The sequence below is a fragment of the Fundulus heteroclitus genome, chromosome 12 (assembly GCF_011125445.2).
Source record: "Fundulus heteroclitus isolate FHET01 chromosome 12, MU-UCD_Fhet_4.1, whole genome shotgun sequence".
NCBI classification, from domain to species: Eukaryota; Metazoa; Chordata; class Actinopteri; order Cyprinodontiformes; family Fundulidae; genus Fundulus; species Fundulus heteroclitus.
In genome coordinates, this window is record NC_046372.1 from 8,263,403 (window position 1) to 8,286,527 (window position 23,125).

The 23,125-nt window shown below is 37.9% G+C and overlaps 1 protein-coding gene across 1 annotated transcript in view; it reads left to right on the plus strand.

Annotated features, from left to right (window-relative positions):
• ipo11 (importin 11) overlaps positions 1-23,125 on the plus strand; it is a 157,162-nt gene that overhangs the window by 2,397 nt on the left and 131,640 nt on the right. The window contains exons 2-7 of the mRNA XM_036143880.1: positions 411-560; positions 7,072-7,172; positions 12,288-12,360; positions 13,468-13,671; positions 20,607-20,739; positions 22,706-22,764. Coding sequence (XP_035999773.1) covers positions 423-560; positions 7,072-7,172; positions 12,288-12,360; positions 13,468-13,671; positions 20,607-20,739; positions 22,706-22,764 — 708 coding nt within the window. The 5' untranslated portion in view covers positions 411-422. The remainder of the gene's footprint in view (positions 1-410; positions 561-7,071; positions 7,173-12,287; positions 12,361-13,467; positions 13,672-20,606; positions 20,740-22,705; positions 22,765-23,125) is intronic.

The window sequence follows — 23,125 nt, forward strand, 5'->3', positions numbered from 1 at the left end:
TTCCTTGAGATGGGAAAAACTCCTTTGGATGTGTGAAACTGGGGTGCTTAAATAATATCTGGGGCATACAGCAAGCCTTTGCAGGGTAGAGATGACTCCAAATGTTTCTGTTATGTATGCTTTTCTTAAGATCTGTAGCTTTTTTTTTTAACAGATATATACGCAGTTCGGGACGGGTTTCATCACCGCTTGATCTATAATGAAAACGGGTCGAAGTCATTCAGTCAGAAAAAGTAAAAGCGTCTGTTTCATGTTCTCAAGTTCTTTGTAGATGCACATCGACTCCTCCAGCTTTCTCTTGGTGTTATAGGACTTTTTTTTTTTTTTAAACTGAACCAATTTAAAACAAACCAGACGTTTTCACTATTCCTGTGTTTTGACTCTCGGTCCCGTCTCATGGTGCCCTGCAGATATATCCAGCGATGGATATGGACAGTGCCAGTTCAGTGGTGCTGCGGGCCTTGACCCAAGCGACCAGCCAGGACACGGCCGTGCTGAAGCCTGCAGAGGAGCAGCTCCGGCAATGGGAGACACAGCCGGGCTTCTATTCAGTCCTTCTGGTGAGTGACCAACTCTGATTAAAATATGTGCGTCGACAAATTGACAGCATGATGAATGTGGTACGCGAAGCAGAAAACAGGCCGCCCTTAAGTTGGAATCTGAGGATCCGTTCACGAATCGGAGTGGAATATCTTTCATCGTCGCTACATTTAACAATGCCAGGACGATGGGTCGCACGTTCTTCGTTTCGCTTGATAATTCAGCCCGGCGGTTTCGCACAATAACTGTAATTACAGGAAGAAATTAAAATATATTTTTTTTAAAGGAGCGAGCAGTGCAGCACTGACAGCTGGGGATTCAATTGTGTTCAAGAATTACTCAGATCTCTGTTGAATGGTTTCATTAAGATTTAGTTGCTGATAGTTAGGCCACAGATGGTGTTTGTAAAGAGGCAAAGGTGGTTAAAATGCCAGCGCACTGTGCAATCCACCGGGGAGATTACTACCATATTTCAGGGAATCTATTTGTTTACGGTTTTTCGCCAGGCTCAGATAAGATGTTTTGCGTTCATCTTCACAGTTTGTAATGAAATTGGCTCAGTATGAGCTCTGCTTAGGTGAACACAAAGAATTAAGAACCAGTCATAGGGAAAATATTATCTTTTTTTATTTTGTTAGGAGTATATTACGTGTGGGTGAGGTAAGGAAACACCTCCCATTCGAAGCATATATATATATATATATATATATATATATATATATATATATATATATATATATATATATATATATATATATATATATATATATATATATATATCCACAGAAGCTGTGTGACATCAACTTCTCATAGTCTAATTATGTTGTAGCAATGGTTTGTTGTGGGCGGGGGTATATTTAATGCTAACTTTTTTTAAATGCGGGCTGGATGAGTAATAAGTGAAATTTGAATTATTTTGCAGGTCTATAAGTTTGGAAAGATTTTTGCAGTGTGGCAGGAAGGATATTGATGAATCCTTTTCTATTTCTTTTTTAAACTGCATTAAAAAATGCCGCTGCAAGTTCTCAGTTATCTGGGTCATCTCGGTTATCGGAGGCAACTGGACTTTTGCTCAGTTCTTTCACAAAATGTTTTGACACCAAACAAATTTGAAAAAATTTCACGAAAGTGGGCGGGTTTAAGAGGGGGGAGGGTGTTCAGGACGAGGGAAAGGAGCAGCTAGCTTAATTTGCATGAGCAGAGTTATGCTGGTTGTTACGCCACGGTTCGGTCTTTGAGGTGGAGGATTTTTATTTTACCCTCGTCATCACCGGAGGTTGAGGGAGCCCAGCGGGCCAGAGCCTTATTAGTTTGAGCGGCTGGCTCAAGGTGTTAACTCAATAATAGGGATGGCAACCGAAACCCGGTATCTAAACGCCCCCCCGGGGCCACGTCGGGCAGTTCCTTGCTGACCGACAAGCTTCAACCCTATCCATTCTCTTAATGATATTGTTATGTCGCTCACAATTTTTCAGGGAGACTCCAACCGAAACATTGTTCTGCCGATCTTCTCCACCTTAAGAACCGCACACGCTGAGGGGACTGATGGGAGGAGCTAAAGCTCTGCTCTCACATGTTCGCCTCGTTTACGATCTTCAACACTGTTTCCAATTTAGCAACTTTTCAGACCACTCTAGTGACTTTTTTTTTATTGAAAAGAGACAAGCCATGGATCAACTGTTTTTTTTTTTTTCCCTGTGTTGTTTGAGAGTTTGGCAACAAGTTGAAGCACCAATCGCTCTGAGTTTTCCGTCTATTCAGAAAACCATCAGCTGTGAGTCCCTCCTGCTTTGAAAGCTCTGACAGGCGGTCAGCGTCGGCGTGCTGCTGCAGCAAACTGAGCTTGAAGTCTGTTTCCCCATTGAAAACGAGTCACGCATGAGCAAATCTTCCACTAGATTGCAAAGCAATGTAACTGTAATCTTAACTTAATCTTTAACGGGTAGTGGGATTTTTTTTTTCTCTCTTGAAACTGTTACACTTAAATGAATCCCTCCCTGTAACTGATTTACACAACCTCTCAGTTATTCAACTCATACATTGTGGGTGCCTCTGCTATCTTTTGGTTCAAATTATACATAAAAATGTATAAATGTAGTTTGTGTTCAAGTAAAAATATTATTAAATACTAGTCCTATTTCTTTTAGCATATTTAGTGTGTTTTAATCTTTGTCGTGTCAACACAGATATTTCTCTCTCCTACAATCAACTTTTTATTCAAGAGTTTAGCATTTTTTTAATATATATAGTTATTTATGTTTTTATTGCTCTATTTCTATTAAAAAATATTTTGTACTTTTCGTTTCTTTTCTTCCCAATGTTTGAAAAATAAACCAGTCAGTCATTTCTTTTTTAACCCTTTTTGCTGGATTAAAAAATATCAATAATTGTACCGATAAAATACCAGATCGATAAGGAGTATCGTTATGAGTAGTAGTATCGATAAATCCTTAACAGTACCCATCCCTAGGTTTCAGGACAAGGCAGCAGCTGTCCGCCTGTGAGACAGCGCAGAGGGAAGTAGGAAGGGGCTCATGGAAGCGCTGCTGCTGCCTCAAGACAGTAACTACAGAATGATTGGTGCTTTCACAGGAAGTGATCAATAATACAGAAAAAGTCGCTAGACATGTTGCTAGTCGCTTTTTTGAAGAACAAAAAAAAGGTCACTAGATGGCAATAGTGTTCACTACGAAGGCACAAGACGGAGCAGCTTTGATACACCACAGCAGAAGGGTTACTGATGTCAGTTTCTCCAAAAACATTTGACCCAATAGCAATATCGATTGCAAATTCAACGCATGACACCAGTTGAAGCTTAGAGGGCGCCACACTGACAGTTTTAGACACAAAAGCAGAATTTCAACAAATATTCCATAATTTGTCAAAATAATGCCCAGTATATGTAGACGGCACTAAAAGACAACCATGTCAACAGTTTATTAATGTTACATTAAGGGTGATGTCATTACAGCTATTTTGGCTGCGGTGTATGGCTGTTTTCACACATTGCACTCCTGAGATATTTGTGGGCAATGCATAATGCACAGCTAGTTTAGTCTGAAATCTTTCCAGGGTTGGGGAAGATTCTCAGTCATCCAGGTCATGGTCATTCCAAAAAAAGTAAAAAACAAAGCAGCTGGACTTGTTTTCCTTAGTTGAAGACGTTTCGCTCCCTCTCCAGGAAGCTTTCTCAATTCAAAAAGTCTAGAGTAATGTGCAAATTACTCCAGATTAGGATTAATTCCGGCCAATCATCACCTCAGTTCTCACCCTCATATGGGTGATCAAAACTTCGTTCCTTTAAACCAGGCCAATAACAATCCTAACGACGCCTCGTTACAGAGGAGTGGACCAGTTTCGGTTTAATCTGCTGTCTTAATGGCTTTAACAACCGCCCATTACTAAGGGGTGGACCTGTTTTGGTTGAATTTGCATGTTACAAGGCCTTTGTTAGGCAGTAGTATAAAGCTTGGTACTGCACATTACTCCAGACTTTTTGAATTGAGAAAGCTTCCTGGAGAGGAAACAAAACGTCTTCAAAAACGGAAAACTAGTCCAGTTGCTTTGTTTTTTACTTTTTTTTGGAATAACTTTCCAGGGTTGCTTTTTTTTTTTCTACACACATTTTACAACAGGGGTTTCTCCATTAGTGTATAGTTCTCAACCATTACGAGTGACACATGAGGCAGAGCGTGATGCAAAATCAAGCATGTTAAGAATTGGGAGTTGAATCCCCAGGTACCTGTTTTTGTGTTTCTCTGAACAATTTATATATATTTTTTTTATCAAAATATAGTTTTGTTTTAAAATATGCATAAAAGTAAATGGAGTGCACACAGCAGTTACAGCAATTTGGCTTTTACAATGGCCATTTGTCTTTTTAACATTATGGGGATTAAACATGAGACCGATGTATAATCCTCCCATTTGCTTTGTCCCTTGCTGTTTTTTTAATGCCCCCAATATTTCACACATTAGATACAGTATAGATATTGAGACAGTAACCGTTGTCTATACAGAACGGGGAACCCCCGCCCCTTATAAATCGTTATCGACTGCACATCTTCTGCTGTACACAATTTGTATAATAATGTGCCTCCTGTGTCCTCCACTGTGCTGCCACAATGGAATGCTTCTAGTTTCAGGCATCTCACATCAAGAATCTTCCCACTACACGTATAAATCCTTAGGGTTCACATTCAAGTGTTAAAAGCTCGCCTGAGTAAAAAAATCTTGAGCTTTGATTTAAAACGGCTAAGTTCAGTTATATATCAAAGATCTAGTGGAAGCCGATTTCACAGTTGAGGTGCGTCCACAGTAACATCTGGGAGTTAAAAGGCAAGCCGGTGTGTTCTGAAGAAGTTGGAGGCGACTAATGCCCGGCCATTGCAGACGAAATACAAGGAGTTTAGGAAAAATCGTGGAGAAATCTTTGGGTGTGGCCCAAAATCTTTGGTCTTATGTCGCAATGTGAGACGGGTTGAAGGAGGGCCGTTGTGTTGGGACCAAAGATAACCTGTAATCAGTATGTGACAGAGTCAGATATTCAGAATGAATGTAACAGCTACTATGGCCTACCTCTACAATATGAAAGCTGTCACAATATGAGAGGCTCCACAGATCCCGAACGGTGCTGCCACGTAAATAAAGAAACAAAGGAATTAATTTTGGATTTCTGAACCAATGCCTGTCAGGGATTGCCTGTCCTGTTTGCTCCGAGCAATCACACCTCCATCAGCTGTATTCATGTCAGAGTGCATGCCAGGCACAAACCGGCTGACAGCTTTCATTATTCTTCCCTTATTGTGGTAGCCTATACCATTACTGATAAATAATTTGGGGCACCATGCATTTTTTCCTCCTGTTGGATTTAAAAAAAATATATATATTTTTTTATGCTGGCAGTGGACTTTGATGCACTGAACTAAGAGAATTTTGCCATCCGTATTTATTTTTTTAGTATTTATGAAAGGACATTGACATTTAATTAAACAGATTATTCCAAAGAGAACTGTTAAATTTATTACTGTGAAAACCTTCCGATCAACATAAGCTAATGCTAGCTGTTATTAGCTTGATGCACACTACGGCGCCCGGTAGTGTTGCATCACGCAGCGCTCCTCGGGCTTCCAGTTTCCTGTTCCGTCACCCTTCCGGACATTTTTTCAGTTTCATACAATTAACTTTTTTTGCCCAGAAGAGAACAAGACACTTGTTCAAACTGTTCAAATACAGCCAAATCGGTACCTGTAGCCTCTCTAAAGGATGCTAATTTTTCAATAAAGAAGGAAAGCAATTTCCTGTGGAGACTAAGGCATTGAGTAGGGCAGATGTTGGTGGATTTAAAACAGGAATACTTGTATTAAATAGCACCCGGGGGCAATGGTTGTTGTTTGTGATTATATTGGACAAAATAGAGATTTTGCCTCTAAGGTATCTGGTATCTGGAAACTGAGGTTTCTTAACGACTTCCGTTCCGTCTTTCTGTATTGCCGCAGAAAGGCGGATCAGTTCATATGCGGTACTGTTGTTCAGCCAAGGCACAGGTTTGGGGTTTGAAACTTTTGTATCTAACGGGCAAAGTCAACAGCATGCTTCAGGCAGTCCGAAGCTCATATCTGGACCTAACCCTTAAGGGATTCTTCTGATGGTTTTCTGAGAGTGGCTTTGAAGCATCCCCGACTTCTGATAAAGTGTTGTCTTCAGAGCTACAGATGATTCAACACTTACAAAAGATGTTTACAACAAAGTTGTGTTTTGTGCAGCTGCTTGCGATGGCACGGTCCCAATTAAGCCAGGGAGCACGATGTGTCTCAATTATTTCTGGAGAGCAGTATCTACATGGATTGATCAAAAGAGAGCCAAACAAGCTAAATTCCAGCTCCATTGATTGGATCTGATAAAAGCCAAGTGACAGCGGACTGTTTTTCACTTGCATATTGGAAGTAAATAGTTACGCTGCGGAGCTCTGCTAATGGTCTGTGCTGTTCCCTTGATACGACAGATGGATGTTTTCTATCCGTACAAAAGCCCAAATGTTACTTAAACGGTACACTTTCCATTCTGAAAATATGAGGTCTGAGATTCCAATCTCTGATATTACTGTGGCTGGTCTTTATGGAGCTCCTGCCTTTGCTGTGCAAAACAAATAACTCTGAATACGCAGGGTACTCAGACATATTTTCAGGGTTTATTACCACAATTTACAGCTCAGACATGTCAGTACTTGCAGGGAGTAAAACTACACAAGTGTGTATGGCACGGACAGCCTTGGCTATAGAGTTAAAATGGTCTGTGTTGTTTTTTTTTTTTTTTTGTTTTTTTTAAAGGAGCTGTTGCATAATTGTTTTCTCCTGTGATATTTTGGTTTTGTTTCAGATATTCAGATACCCTTTTTTCCTCCGGGACAGCTTTGCTTATTGCACATTATTGAACTGGATCAGTCCTTGAGCGGTCTGGTATTGATTATATGAACTATAATACTGTTACTGGTGGTGAATGTCCATATTCTTCTTCTTCTGTGTTTCCCAGAATATTTTTAATAACCACACGCTGGATGTGAACGTGAGATGGCTTGCTGTGCTTTACTTCAAAAATGGCATTGACAGATACTGGAGGAGGGTGGCCCCTCAGTAAGTACCTGCATGTCTCAAACCCACAATCTCAATGTTCTATCTAAAGCTTTATCGTCTCTGCAATGTGGCTCATCTTTATGCTTTTATTCCCCGTCTTATCCACTGATGTGCTATCTATATTCATCAGTCTTAATCTCCTTTTTCTGTCTTGTGAGGCTAAACTGTTCTTAGTTTTTAGTCCCCTTTTCCACATTTTCTCTTTATCCAGGCTTTTACCTATTATAGCTTGCATCTGCTTGACTTTTTCCAGCAGTCATCTTTCTTCATTTTCTTTTTCACTCTAATTATCCTTCTCATTGCGCTTTGATTTTATTCTCCGTTTATGCGTTTGTGCCTCTTCTGTCTTATGCGAGTTTGGCTTTGGGGTATTTTAAGGTTAACTTTGCTGCTTTGGATACCTGATGTGCTTCCGTTGACTTAAAGTTAACATTTGCTCCTAAATTCACTTGGCTGTGAGTGACCATTAATAATCAGTGGCGCCTCGGAACTATGTGGCCTTTCTTTAAATATTCATAGTTATTGCTTTTGTTCCATTTTCATCACTTACCATAGTTTTTACATGTACCCCTGCCTGTAACAGTATTGTGTCTGCCTTTTTGTTCTATAGCCAATGAAGATATGAGACTTTGTGTATACACCGGAGCATTGTTGCTATGCATTTTATAATGCAGTGAAAAAGTATTTACTCCCTTTCATCAAACAAATGTTGTGTAAATGCTAGGGGTGTAACAATACACAAAAAAACAAGGTTCGGTATGTACTTCGGTTTTGAAGCTATGGTTTGCTTTGTTTTCGATTTGCTTCAATCAAGTGAAAGAAATAAAAAGTAGCTGCTATAGTGATTGGACATTTGTTTTTTGTTAGCAAAAGATAAGTGGGTATAGCTGGTAGATTAATTATACAACAATAAAATAACCTGAAAATCAATGTTTAGTATTTTTTTTTTTTTTAAAACAAGACTATGCGGATGCTTTAGAATATTTTTTTTTAATTGCTTTGGAATACTTTTTATTTAGACAGTTTGGTGTATAAGATGTACACAAATGCACCGTACAAGCGAGAATCCCCTCTGGCCCGAGCATCTCATATGCAGCGTAGTGTTTTGGACTGATTGAATGCTGCAGTCAGCTGGTTTGGACCACGGCACATTTTTCTCCTGTACCCGTGGTGTTTACATTGCGCTTGACATTATTTGAGGTAATTCAGTGATGTGCAGAGCAACTTATGTACCTTATTGCTGTTGAAAAATAAAATGTTGACGTCATGTTTTGGTTTGGTCCGCCATTTTTTTCTGCGCTGTATCTGCATGTGGGACTTTGATGTTGTCAAATAGCAGAGTTTAATGATGCATGGGAGTCCTCTCCAGTTTGTTTTGGTGTCAGTTTTCATTGTGTTGCACACTTAGTTCCGCACACTAACATTGTACATGAAAATGGATCTGAAAAGTTGCTAAATATAGCGAGAAATTTATTAAATTGGCAGGAGTGACCAGATGCTTCCTCATAACAGAAGTATTCTCGACGCACGGATTGAGCTAAAGTAGATCGTTGACAACCTTGTTTGACGTGTCAGTCGTGTAACAAATGGGGGCTGACCTCTACCTCCTCTGCCACACCCACCCTCCTCACAAAACGGATAGAGATGGTAAAAAAAATGGCCTTCATCTCACCTTCAAGTGTTTTATGAAAGGTGAAAAAGTCTAATGCTAAGCCATGCAGAAGCTCTGTCTGCACTCATGAAGATTCACTCACCTTAGTACCTTGCATAGCTTGTAGTAGCTGGCATAACAGGTTGGGTTTCAGAACCAACACGCATACAGGATTTGGCGTTTTCACGAAAAGCTATATTTTATTAAGTTTCAACCCATGTGCAAATCTTTGAGATGCCAAATATACGTGGAAAAATTAAAGAATAATGGGACAACAGCTATAATTTGCCAAGTGGTTTAGCAAACTTGTATTATGTATATTATGCAATTCACTTGTGACAGCAACATTTCTCTCAGAGTTCATTATAATGTGGTGATATGGCATACTTTTTGTAGTTTATTTATAATTGTTTGGTCACTTTACTAGCCCATTTACCCTAAAATGGGATGAAAGTAAAATGTAGACTGATCGGTGTGGAACATCTAAAGGTCATTTTAAGACAGACTTCTTTTAAAGCAGTACCATGCTGTTTTAATGGATGCTTAATGTACTTTGGCATTTAGTTGCACAAATAAAATAAAAGGGTGGAAAAAAAATCTATTAAAAAATACATCTGAATGGGAGCAAATGTTGCTTCAGGCCCTTTTAGGTTGGCTTCACAGATGTAAAATTATCCATACATTGTGCACTAATGCACGCACATACATCCCTAAGTCTCTACTTTTGAACAGTTGGCTGATAAAAAAACCCCCAGATGATTTCTTCTTTTCCTCACAGAGGTTAAAGTTGTCTCCAGGGAGCATTTTAAATGGCAATATGTCCATACACAGGACAGTTTTCATTTCACTGTGGTCAATTAAATAAGCCTGAACTCTGAAAAGTGACATGGTCTGTTCTGTAAGTTTTTATCAATCTGGTGAATGTTCTATGAAATGGGTTTAAGTTGCTTATAAACTCTGGCAGTGGTGTTTCCTACATAATTAGGTCTGTTTTATTGAAAGTCCAGAGGAGCAGGAATATTACGTTTACAGTTGCATCCTGATAATAAAGATTATTGTCCCAATACCCCAGACTTTTAGAGAAAAATAAAGCTTCTGCAACTCATTAAATGTAATATTTGATGTCCTGGTACTTGGACTACGCTCAAAGGTGTTATTTGTTAAAATATAGAGATGACAACATATTTTATTTTATAATACTTGATCCACTGGAGATGGTGTTTAATATGTTCTTTATTTATGGTTCTTTTACTTTCATTTTAGTAGTGAATGTTGAGGCGCTTTGACAAACAAAGCTAATAAGATGGCACAAATGTAAGCAGTACAGCAAATGCACAAGGGAAATAAAACATAAAGATGAAACGAAGAGCTTTCATAAAAGTTTAAAATTTGAATATGATTCATATTGCTTTCAACTTTCCTGACATCCTCCGGCAGACTATTCCCAGAGCTCAGCACATAAAAACTTCAAGCAACAAAAGTAGAAAGTTTTCTTATTATAAAAATAACCCAGGAGTGTTGAAAAAGTTAGGTAAACTTACTTTCTCATCAATATATTGGTTAAAGACTCAATTCATGTAGTAATAACTTTTTAAAATACCTGGAATACAATCCATCGAAGAAAAATGTGTTGCAGTTTTTTTCTTTTGGAGACAATCTGAATAATATTTGAATTATTCTGGAAATCTGTTGCATTGTGGATATTGTTGGATTCCCATTTATGTTTTTCCTAAAAAGAGATGTTTTTTTCTTTCTGGTGGTTGATGATGATGATGATGATGATGATGATGATGACAGCCTTTGTGCTCAGTTCAACAGCTTTGGAACAGTTTTTCATCAAAGCTCTTTTCTGTCTTATGTTTTTAATTTAGCAATTTACTCTGATTTAAAATCTACAGAGTAAATTCTAAACCGAGCCACTCCAAATCAGGAATGGACACATTTTGTTTTGTTTATAGTAGTTATCAGGGAAGGTAATAATTATCATACAAGTGGAGGTTTATTTGCATAAAGATACAGTGTTTGCAAATATCCAAAACTGACAGTATACCGTTTTGTTCTTGTTAGGACTACATTTTCTACTGATGGTTCCTTAAGAGGATTATTAAAACTGAATATATTTAAAATATGATTGAAGGCAATTATAGTGTTCTTTTTAGTGGGAAAAAACATTTGCTAGTGTAATTGGTGTACTGAAGATAATCGCTAAGTTTTAAATGTAGAGGTATTTTTGTGTCTTTGGGGCTTTGCCCGTATTACATGTACTGACATTAGAGAATCCTTTTTTTTTTTTTTTTATCGTTTTTATCATGACTTCAATCCAGAGCTCATGCTGTAAAAGCTAATACATTTTATTTCCCTTTTACACGTCTTAAATAAGCCCAGCTTTCCACAACAAGCTATTTTTACAGGCACATCTAAAAAAATTAGAAAATTGTGGAAAAGTGCAATATTTTTGTCGTATTTTTGAAACGGTTTATAGAGATTCATTACACATAGAGTAAAACATTTCAAGTTTTTATTCCTTGTAATTTAGGTGATTATGGCTTACAGGTTAAGAAAACCCCAGGAAGTTGAAAATAAACCTATAGGTGAAAAAACACTAGTCACATGCTAAAGGTGAAAATCCCAGACTTCAATGTATAAAGTCAGATACAGGTTGCTGAAATTTTTAACATCCATTACAAATTTCTTTAATAATGGCCTTTTAATATAGAATGGAACTAAAGCTTGAAGAAACCTTTATTGTAATCACTATAAGCCACGTTTATACCAAAATATTGTGATTGACATTGTAAGTCCAGACATCCCGTCCCAAATGTGAAGATCCTCTTACGGCGTAAATTGGCCAAACAATTTTCTTAGAAAATAGGTTAGTTTACCATTTATCCCCCATTTGCATTTTTTTAAATTAAAATGGATATAGAAGATATTTCCAAAAATGTAATGGTGTTTTTTTTCCCCTAGCAGTATGTACCATAGTGACTTGCGTACAAAAGAAAACAGCTGGGAAGTGCTTGAATTTGCATAATTCAATCAATTGTTGCACATTAACGTGATTTAGTTTGTTCCATGAGAGGTATTTAAATTGATGTGTTCCATATTGTCAGTTTCTGTAATTGATTTCCATGTATAGAAATGGAAATGAGAGGACAAGGGGTCTCTTGAGATATGCAATCACGGTCCGTGTTAATGTGCCTGGTGTCCTGCTGGATATTGCAGCCTGCTGGATGGAGAGTTCTTCATCTTCAGTAAGAATGTTGCAGGTTTAGTCTGGGCTTGGTTGTTTCTTACTCCTCTAGTCTTTATTTTTGGCTGATGTGCCTTCATGAATTGTTAATGAATGAAATTGTTGTGCAGCAAGATAATTATGAGAAAACACGAAACTCTGAACTTGCTCCGTTTTGTGCTTTTCCTCCTTGCCTGCCTTACGCCCTCTAAATCTTCGTCTGCTTCGTTCACAGTGCATTATCAGAAGAGGAGAAGACATCACTGCGCGCTGGTCTTATCACAAACTTCAATGAGCCCGTCAATCAGGTTAGTCGGGAGAATGGAATATACTGGAGGGAAAAAAATAGCAAAAAGGATTTTAACCTAGTTTTTTTTTTCTGCACAAAACTTCCTGCCCTGCAAGAAAACCAGTTTAAAGCCATTGCTCCTATCATAATGTAGTTTTATTTTACCGATTATGGGGATTGAAAAGAATGTGTTCTGTTAATTGTCTTTTTATGGATGTTAAAATGCACGTTTAGAAGTCCCATAATCGATATGAAATTTATGACCTTACCTGATTTTCTTGGAAAACGTAATGACCTATTGATACTGGAAAATCAAACATGCATTAACACATATGAATCACCTGGTTGAATTGGTGCTATAGGCATTTAACATTGATGTGGCTGTCATTAAATTAATGCATTGCTTAGATAGTTGGTAACTTTTTTTTTCTGGTTCATTTTACAAGCCAAACTAGGAATGTGTTTTAAACAGCCTCCTTTTTTGGATACAGTGTTTTTACTTTTTATTTTTCTTTCTTTCATTTTTATAAATGTTTTTTTTTGTTATTATTTCTGCCTCTGCTTATTGTGTGGAGGGTCAATGTGCAACAAGCCAATACATTAATAAGCACACTTCAACTTGAGCCTAAAAAAGGAGTGTTAGCCCCACCCATTGACTTTCATGGAAAATAAATTCATGATGCTGCAATAGCTATCAATTAAATAAAAAAATATTTTTTTAATTATTTATTATTTAATGATGTTTATTTACTTGTTTCAATATATAAATAAATTTTCATCTACTTAATCTATTTTAATCTACTATATGTATGCTTCGAAAAACACCCTGCAGCCCATTTTACCCATTTTTTCTTTCTATCATTTTTTGTGTTAGTCCAGAGACAGCCTGATTGGTGCATTTTTCTGTTATAACACACTGTTTTTGTGGTCTTTGTTAACTGCTTGTTTTCAAAATGGGCAGAGAAATACAATTATAGTAGTTTAGATCAGTTCTTATTGTATATATGCCCAATAATTAAGCTCAATTCCCATTATTTTTATTTGCTCTGCCATAAACACCTGCTGTCTTGTTAATGCTTTGCCTCTGGTTATGTTCGCTCATCCTTCTTCTTCTTCTCCCCAACAGATAGCAACCCAGATTGCAGTACTGATAGCCAAGGTGGCCCGGCTTGATTGCCCGAGGCAATGGCCGGAGCTTATTCCAATTCTGCTCGAATCCGTGAAGGGTCAAGATGGCCTGCTGCAGCACAGAGCACTTCTCACCTTCTATCATGTCACCAAAACACTGGCATCCAAACGTCTGGCGCAGGACAGACGTCTTTTTCAAGATGTAAGTCCAAATTAATTGTTACATTTTCTTTTTATTTAATTGGCTGCTTTTAATGCTTATTATATTGGCTGTGTGTTCTTTCTTTTTCTCTTGATCACAGATGAATGCAATACTACTTTAGATGCACCAGAAGAAAAACTGTTTCTCTCTTGGGATGTTTTGTGTTCTCTCTTCTGTCTCGTTTATTTTTGTTGTTTTCTTTACAGGAGTTTTAAAAGCAGATAAGATGTACAATTAGATTTTTTTTTTTTTTTCTCTTCCAGATTCATCTGTTTCTGTTTGACATAATGTCACAGCCTTTCTATATGCATATTTGTTTCCAGGCATGGATGTGTATTTGAAGTGTCTGATGCTTGTTGTTAGAACATAAATTATAACTACACATGCTTTTCATAATCCAACACTTGAAAGAATACACTGTGTGAATAAAAAGAAACCTGTGAGGAGACTGGTTTTAGGCAAATTAAATTATGATAGAAACTGAGAGAAAGGATGGGAACAACATAAGAGGAAAGATACAGATTATTTATTGGACATGAAGAGCTGTGAATGAGACAAAAAAACTTCCTTTGTGAGAGCGATGCATGGTGCCAAAACCCGTGTGAAATGTTGTCCCTTTTACAGACGACCTGAAACGACGAGGGCTCGAGGCCCTTCATTCTGTTTTAATGATATACGGGTTATCTTGACGTTGAACAACCTACGCGATGGTCTCTCTTCTGTTAGTTGGGAGCAGGCGCTAAAGCTGGTGTGCTGCACTCCAGATTTCTGTCCCAGCGTGATCTTCATATGGTAAATGTACCTTTTTTAGGCAGACATTTCAGTGTCTTCTGTGAGGGTAAAAAGTTTGAATTCATTCATTAACTGCATGATGGGTACATTATTATGGACCTTTAGTCATGCAGTTTATTTTCCAGGGTGTTTAGTGATTTAAAAACCAAAATTTGGGTGCACAAGTTTGATCTTAATGGGTATTTTCCTATAATCCACACAGAATTACACATACAGCCTCAAACACATAACATCCCAGTAAGTATTTGGTTAAATCTCCCTTTAGCAAGCTGCAGAGAATCTACACACTTTCTTTGGCCCCCAAAAAACATCATCTGGTATAATTCAAGCTGGATATTTTCCCACATTTACAATATCTGAACTGGAGTTCATGTAAACTAGCAGATTTCATGCACTAACCAGGCTTTTAAATATTCTCCATACAATATGGCGGTTTGAATCATTTCAGAAGCTTTTTGGCTGGTTTTATCCATTGTAAACCTATTTTTATGTGTGTTCAGGATCAATTTACTTTAATGTCCTGGTGAAGAACCTGCAGGTAGATTTGTTTCTAGTTTGTGCGAAGCAGCAGTATCATTGGCACCTCAACAGACTCTTGCCATGATGTTATTCGAGCCATGCTTGACAAAGACTGCCGTTTTCTTTTATTTAACGCCTCACGTTGACTCCAAGCATTCTTTTTGTCATTATTTTCTTGTCTAACCGTAAAACCTTTCAGTAGAGGGCATTTGATTTGCCCTTGTGGGTATCTAAATCCTTTTTTCGAACATGACTGTGGATTATGGAGCTGGGGCTGCTTTCTCGTTTACCATGCTCTGTATTCAGGTTTATATTGAGGTGATATAACTGTATCTCTCTAGTGTTTGGGTCTGCATGGTATCAGGAAAACGCATAATTTGGATTCTGTTGCAGAATATTGCGATAAAGTGGATTACCATAAAGGCGTAAACCAACATTTTTCTGGCTGTACTCTACCACTCGTTGTCATCTTCTGCATCTAGGCCATTGAAGACGTTGAGGGAAGTGAAAATCTTTCTAGCAGACCAAAGATGCTATTGGCACGGTGAAGGGACTGAATGGCACATGCAGCATTGATTGGTAGTATACTACCAAATATTACGTCAAAGCTGTCCTTTCTGATTGCTATATTGGACACATTGAAACCTCCATGTGTGCACTCAGGCTGCCGATTTGGCATATTGTGCAGCTCTATTGGTATTGTAGCAGCTTTCAGTTTGAGTTCAAGCTTGGGTGGTTCCAGGATTGTTCCTAGCCAACTTAATTTTAGTGGAATAACCCAGTTTGAGTCAGATGGTCTAAACTTTGGACAAAATCTATAGCTTCAAAGAAGATGAGCAGACACACAAAAAAATGGCAAAGTTTATCTTATCTGCATTATAATTGTATGATTGTTAAAGAAGTTTATGTGCTAATTTCCTCCACTGTTTAGGTGGCGGGTCAGCCAAACAACTCTCACTGTTTCCTCCATCTATTCTGCTTTAGATGCTCACTAAAAGTCCTCCTCACTATTAACATTTTGTCACCTTTGGAGCTCTGTTAAGGCCTTGGCTGCTTTGTGAATAACTTTTATCTTACCGAGCTAAAATTCTAAGAAAAATCATAGAATTCGGGAAATTCTAATTTTTCCCCCTAAAATGACGCCACTAAGAGCTACTTTTAGTCTTAGGAATCTTTGTGAATAAAGGCACTGACCTCTACTCATTAGGGATTTATTAGACTATGCTTAAAAGCTGGGTTTCTGACCCAAAAGCAAAAAAAGACTTGTGTGCCAAGTTGTTTTTCTTCACTGTTTGGTTTGTGTTTATGTAGTCTGAATTTCACCCTGACATCATGAGGAGAGAAGTCACCCGTTTCGGTGTGGTGCAACGCTTATCAAAATCTAACATTTGGTTTGGGTCATTTTACTGATTTGTCGACGCCATATGTGTTCAGATGTGAAAGCTCTTACTACTAAAACTAAACTACTGCTGAGTGAAAATTTTTACCACAAAGTTGTGCGTCTCAAGAAACATTTTTGTGTGTAGGGATTAATATGCTGCGTGTGCGCTCCCTTCTTTTTGATCTTAAGGCCAAGACAAAACGGTTGATAGTGCACAGGATGATGGATCACTTGCGGACGGTTAGGGTGCTAACTGTACAGTTCTTTGCCAGATGCAAAGGTAATTAGATGTGAAAGAAATGAGGGAGCATAGGAGGGATGTTGAGGCAAGGTGTGGGTGTGTAAAGCGTATGAGTGATGTGCCTAAGGTATAGGACTGACGGTGGGAGGAATAACCTCAGAAGCTAGGGGTTAATGCAGAATATTAAGTTGAAGGAAGAAACTGGGACACTTACCTGTGATTTTAGTCAGCATGTCTTTGTAAGTATTGAGAAGACGAAGGGAGCTCAGTCCTGCCTTTCAGGTTACGCTTCTCTTCCCTGTGGTTTGATTTCTTAATGTCAAACAGTTCTTCTTTCCACTGATAATTCTTTTTTAGGTTTGGCCTTCAACCAATTTTTCTAGTCATCTTTTATTTTCTGGTATCACTGGCAGGAGCTGCTGTCTTGGCACCTCAGTCCCAGGAGACATTTACTTAACATACGTCTGTACTGTGCAGCCCCTCTTCTGTTCATTTTAGCTTGTCACTATGTACATGGAAGTTATATCCCACTTAGGGACAGTTTTCTTGAATTGACCGATTTTATGCAGTAAAATGTGTAAGTACGACTTTGGTAAACAATGAAACCGCTCTGCTCAATGGATATTTTTGAGCGCATTGTACCACATAATATCAGTCGGTATATACAAGTACAGTATTCACATATAAGGCACACCAGATTATAAGGCAAACTATCAATTTTTGAGAAAATTTAAGGATTTTAAGTGCGCCTTATAGTCTGAGAATACGGTCCTTTTTGTTAGAATAACCAGTACAGTTCATTTTTACTTTGGACTCATTGTGAAAGCTTTTTTAAGCTGACTCCAGTGCAACTAAGAAAAACACAAAGTGAGCTGTTTATATTCCTTTTGAACACGCACAGCATGTAATAGAGCAGAAATTACAGCACAGGTGTTGTCTTTATATATTTGTTACTTTTGCCAGCTGACATCACATTTTTCAAAGTAGTGCAACACAGGAGCTTAGAAAAGACTTGCAGGCAACTTTTGGTTAACTTGTGCTAAATGTAGTACTTCTCAATATTGCAGACTCATTTCAGTGTCTGATAACAGCAATGGGGAGAAAATATGCAAATGAAAAAAAAAAAAAAGAAAAGCTTTATGGGGAATTCAGCAGTTTTAAAATGCACTATGTGTGAAGCGGCAGCACAGAAGCAACCAGATGTAAAAGGCTGACAACGGCTGTCACCAGGAAAAATGCAAATAGGATGCAATGGCAAAATGGATATGCTAATTAGCACACATCATTCCAGAAGCTTTCGCTACTTTCCATTTAAGGTTGGCAACACTGTGGTGTTACATAAAAATGAAGCCCCTATTTTTTTGTAAATGAAGGAAAAGCCTCGTTCTTGGGACATTTTGGGTTTTGTAGTTCACCTGTGGCTTTTGGCCTTTGAAGTTCCCCGCCAAAATACAGATGAATGTGTTTTATCTTTAGAAGTCTGAAATGCTTTCTGATTCTGGGAAAGTTCACCGGTCATCTTGGCTACCGTGAGAACCCTGACAACTCCTGTTTCCTCTATCATCAGCAACATGCTTCTACCCACATACTGCTCACTGGATGTTCACCTGAACGGAAACAAGGCTCAGAAATAACGGTTGAGGCCCAGGATGAATTTTTTTTTTTTTTTTGCAACATAGGTGAATAAAATGTTTGTGTGAGGTGAATAGGAAATCAGCATGAAGAAGGAAATGGTTTGCTTTTATCGCCATTTGGCTCTGATTTTTTTTTTTTTTTTTATAGCTGTATACTGAGTGTTTTGAAACGCACACATTTATACAGGAGTAGAAATAAATATTGTGTTCTTGGATGTTCAGTAATCCTGCAGTAATTTCCCAAACTCAATATTTTGAATCCAAATGGTGCTTTAATCAGTGTTTTCCTACCATGTAAAGAACAGCCTTATTTTTCACGTCTACCTGATAAATTATAGACTGTAATGATTAAAGCTTTCCGTGTGCAGCCATTAGAAAAGCATAGTAGGCGTTTTACTTTGGGTTTTCTTTGGCAATGATTTGTAGCCTCGAGCTCTTATTTTCAACTCTCCTTTTTGTTCTTTCATAATATTTATCAGTGCAATATACCACCCGAGGCCTGCTGTTTTCTACCTCAGGAAATTGCATACATTTTTGAAAAGCCTCCTTCTCAACCATGATAATCGAGTCTCTTTTTTTGTTGAGGTAAAAACACACCCTGTACGACTTATAAATAAATTTTTTTTAGAACTCTCAACGTGTTTGAGGATTTCCATCTTTGATTATTTTATTATTTGCAGCAGTGGCTCCAATTTTATGCACTATTTGACATCAATTAGTGTTTTGCAAAAGTGTTGAACCCATATTCTTTGTAAGGGTTTTTATTATACAGTAAACAATTGTGGGACAGAATATCTGACTGCTTATTTCATGTGGTATGACCTTTTCCTAACCTCTGCAAAGTTTGGATTCATTCTCGTTTTCTTTCTAAGGCTACAATACTTCAGGCTATTCTCTTTATGATTGACTTTTTTAAAGTAGAAATATAATTAAGTATTAAATGTCTTTTCATTGACAAGTAATGTAATATTTAATTTCATCTCTTAAATGCTTTTTATTGTTTGACCTTTTTTTTTCTTTCTGGTGATAACTACTGAGTCTGATTGTATTTTACATTTTTAAATTTAACCTTTATTGGATCTCAATGAGTTTTGTTCAGTCAGCTTATTAATGTTAGACAGAGCAAGCGTGTACAGACTTAATGATGAAATAAGTGTTTTTTCCATTTGTATGAAAAGAACACAGATTTGGTCAAAAAACAATTTATTATTCAGTAAGATCTGTTCTTTTTTTCCCCTTTTTTTTTTTTTTTTTTACAATTTTTTCTTTTTTACTTGATTTTTTTTTTTAGAACAAAAGTGTGTGTCTCCTTATTCTTACGGTCACCTCATTTTTCCTAACTTTAATGTGATGTTTTGGGAGTTTATCCATCACTGGATGGTTGTTTCCTCAGTCGTAAATAAAAGTTTGTTTAGCATCTGGATAATTACGTTCCTCTAGCCCATGTAGCATTTGAGACACTACTTACCATCAGAACTTTAATTTATTTTGGTCTAAAATCAATCTTTAAGCCAACTCACAAATGCACCTTTTTACATATCAGTTGATGCGATAAGACTTGAAACCAAGACTGGGTTAGGGTGAAGAGAATAACGTGAGATCATTTTCTAGCTTTGGTTCATCTTATTTCAGCTTCTATAAATTGGATTAGTCTGGGATCTGAGGAATGGAAAGTGGGAATTTCTTGAGAAGTGTCTCGCTAAAGCAAAAAATTTGCCACTCTGGCAGTTTCTGTAGCAAATATATCAAAGCCTGTGCTGCGGTGTCAAAATAAGGATTTCTTTTTTTCAGCCGGCGCTCAGTGCCAGCACAGCCAGTGGATCTAAGTTTTCCCATCTAACTTGGTTTCTTTGGTTGTTTATTACTTATGTACTTTTTTGCAAAGTTTTAAGTTTTCAGTGGGTTTTATTTGCCTTTATATTGGAATAACTGCTTATTTATTAATGACATTTCACAGCTGAAGAAATCGTGATTTGTTTCTTAACTCCAGCGTTCACACACAAACAGTTGAATGTTCAGTCACTGTTTGTATAGTAATAGATCTGTTTGCCTACCACTAGAGCATAAAAGACCTGTTTTATTTTGAGATTTAAAAATAATTTTTAACCAAAATGAACTTCAACAAGAATGATTTGCAGCTCTTACTTTAGGGCTTCGGCTTTCCTTTGGACTGGTGCAGTAGAGTGTATCAATAACAGGATTAGTCTCTTTTACAGGTGCTGTTCACAAGCATGCTAATCTGTTATTCTCATACATAATTAACATGTTATTAATTTGCTTTGTGTTGCAGGGTGAGCTGAAATGCCTGCCTAAACCCACAGTAATGCTTTGTGTCTGTGACTTACTTCTCTGTCATGATTGTTGGCAGCTGGCGTCAGGCATCTACAGCTTTGCGTGTTCCCTGTGGAGTCATCACACCGACTGCTTCCTGCAGCAAGTCTGTGCCAGAGATGAGTCTGCAGCTCTCAACTCGTTGGAGAGGACTCTGCTCTCTCTTAAAGGTAATGGCTTCAGACCTCGCACAGGACCAAATACGGTTCTGTGAGAAGGTATTTTCCCGCCCAAAGATTGGTTCTGTTTATGCTCTTTTTTTGACACTTGAATGTTTCAGAAAGCCTAACAAAATTAATATCTGGCAAAGATGACCTGAGTACATACTGAGTTAATACATGGTGGAGTGGTGGTTTAGTGATTTAGAATAGGCGGATTTAGTTCTCATGTTCGAATCCCACCTACTGCCATTCTGGGTGCGTGAAAAAGACCCTTAGACTCAGGATACTCCCCGGGGGCACCACATAGTGGCAGCCCACTGCTCCCTACAAGGGATGGATTAGATGCAGTTTATGTTGGAATTTATGAATTATTGTTGTTCACCTTCTTCAATCTGGAATTGACTGTAATTAACCAATTTTTTTGGGATCGGTTTTATAAGCAACTCCCATACCTGATATATGCCATACCTGTAGAATCAAGAAATCCCTTTGATAGAACCTCTCTGACAACATGAAGAATGCCTTGAACACATGGAAATGCAAACTCATTGACATCTACAAGTCTGGAAAGGGCTATAAAGCCCTGGCTGGCTTACCAAAAACTACTTGAAGACTTAATAGTGTAAGGCGCAAATTCACAAGAGCAACATCTAAAGCGTTAAGGTCAGTGTTCGTAGTTCCATAACAAGAATGAAACTGGGCAAATTGCCCTCCAACAAGAGTTCCAAGTTAAAACATGCAGCTGACTAAAAATCTTTGATCCCCAAAACCTTTGAAAATTGTCTGTGAACTGGCAAGACAACAGTGGAACTTTTTGGAAAATGTGGCATAAACTAGGTCCTCACCGGGTTTTTTTCCCAGTGTAACGGTGGACGGCTGTCGGGGGTCCTCGCCTGCACGCAAACCCACATGAGTGTCGATGTGTCGGGAGGCTGGTGCGCGCTGGTGTGTCGTTCCGTTCCCTGGATGCATTCCCAAAGTGGAGCGTTGCGTAGTGCAGGTTTAAGGGGTGCTGTTCGTCAAGCTAATGAAAGCTAGCGTGAGCTAATGTGGTTCGGGAGGTTTATAGCTGCGCTGATGCACATTAATGAGCTTTACTGACCTTTGTTGCTCTCAAACATCCATAAAAAAATGAGTGTAACGATCTAATTTCAGCGTAACTTTGATGACTTTAAGCGTAATGGAGAAATAAAGATTCTTACAGACTAGCTTCTTTGCTTCTTCACTACCAGCTGGCTTGTTGTAATTGAATGGACAGAGATCCAAAGGACACCAGTTAATCCACCTTTGAACGGTTTAGAAAAAAAACGAAATGAAAGGTTGCGGCATGACCTTAAAAAGGCTGTTGTTGCTCAAAGACCGTCCAGTGTGGCTGAATTAAAACAATTCAGCAAATCATTACTGAATCTCAAACATTTGATGACAATTGTTGCCGCCAATGCTGACACAAACTACTGCTCGGGCTTAGGGCACAAATACTTGTTCATCTAGGGTTAAGTTGCCTTAGATAGCTTTTTTCCAAGCCAAAAAAAGCTTTTTTTTCCATTAATAAACAAAACCATGAAGTGAAAACAGCTTTTTTTTATTCACTCAGGTTATCTTTGTCTGATATTAACATTTAATTGCTTTTGGACATGTGTCACAGAACAGCAAAAAATAGGAAATCTCTAACGGGTTAAATACTTTTTAATAGTGTGATACACTTCCTAAGGGGTTGCAATAATCTATCAATAACCAATAAGAAAATCATGGCCTTAATTGGTGAACCACATGTCTAACAATGGAATTGGATTCAGATTATTTCAGGTAATTACAGAGCCTAATTATCAAGTAAAGTTGTGAACTGGGTTAAATAATATATTTGGTTAGTTTATAAAACACCAAATGTATGAGGGGATGTTTGTTGACCTCATTTATAATTGTTGACAGCCCTGCGTGCTGATTTATTTTTATTTTTTCTGTCCGCCTCTTTCAGTGCTTCGCAAATTGACAGTCCATGGATTTCAAGATCCCCAACAGAATATGGAAGTAATGGTGAGCTGCGAGTTACTTCAGTCTGTATGCTTTAGAACGCCTCACTTTTCTAAAGCTTATACTTTCTGTAAGTGTTTTGAGTTAAAAATAGCTCCAGTCACACCGTGCAAAATATGGATGGGCTAGGATGATTGAAAGTGCCTTAAGCCTTGTCTTGTTCAAAGAGTCAAAAGTTCGGTTTGTGCTTTTCTCCCACTCCCAGTGGGAAGAAAGTTCCACTCCATTAAACTGTTAATTCATTTTAGTTTAAATCGGGTTTATAATAATCCTCAGAATGTGCTTTGGTTTCCTCAGAGCTGTGAGCTAATGAATTCATTTTCAGAAAATATGACAGTCCTTTGAAATCTGAACTCAAGCTCCA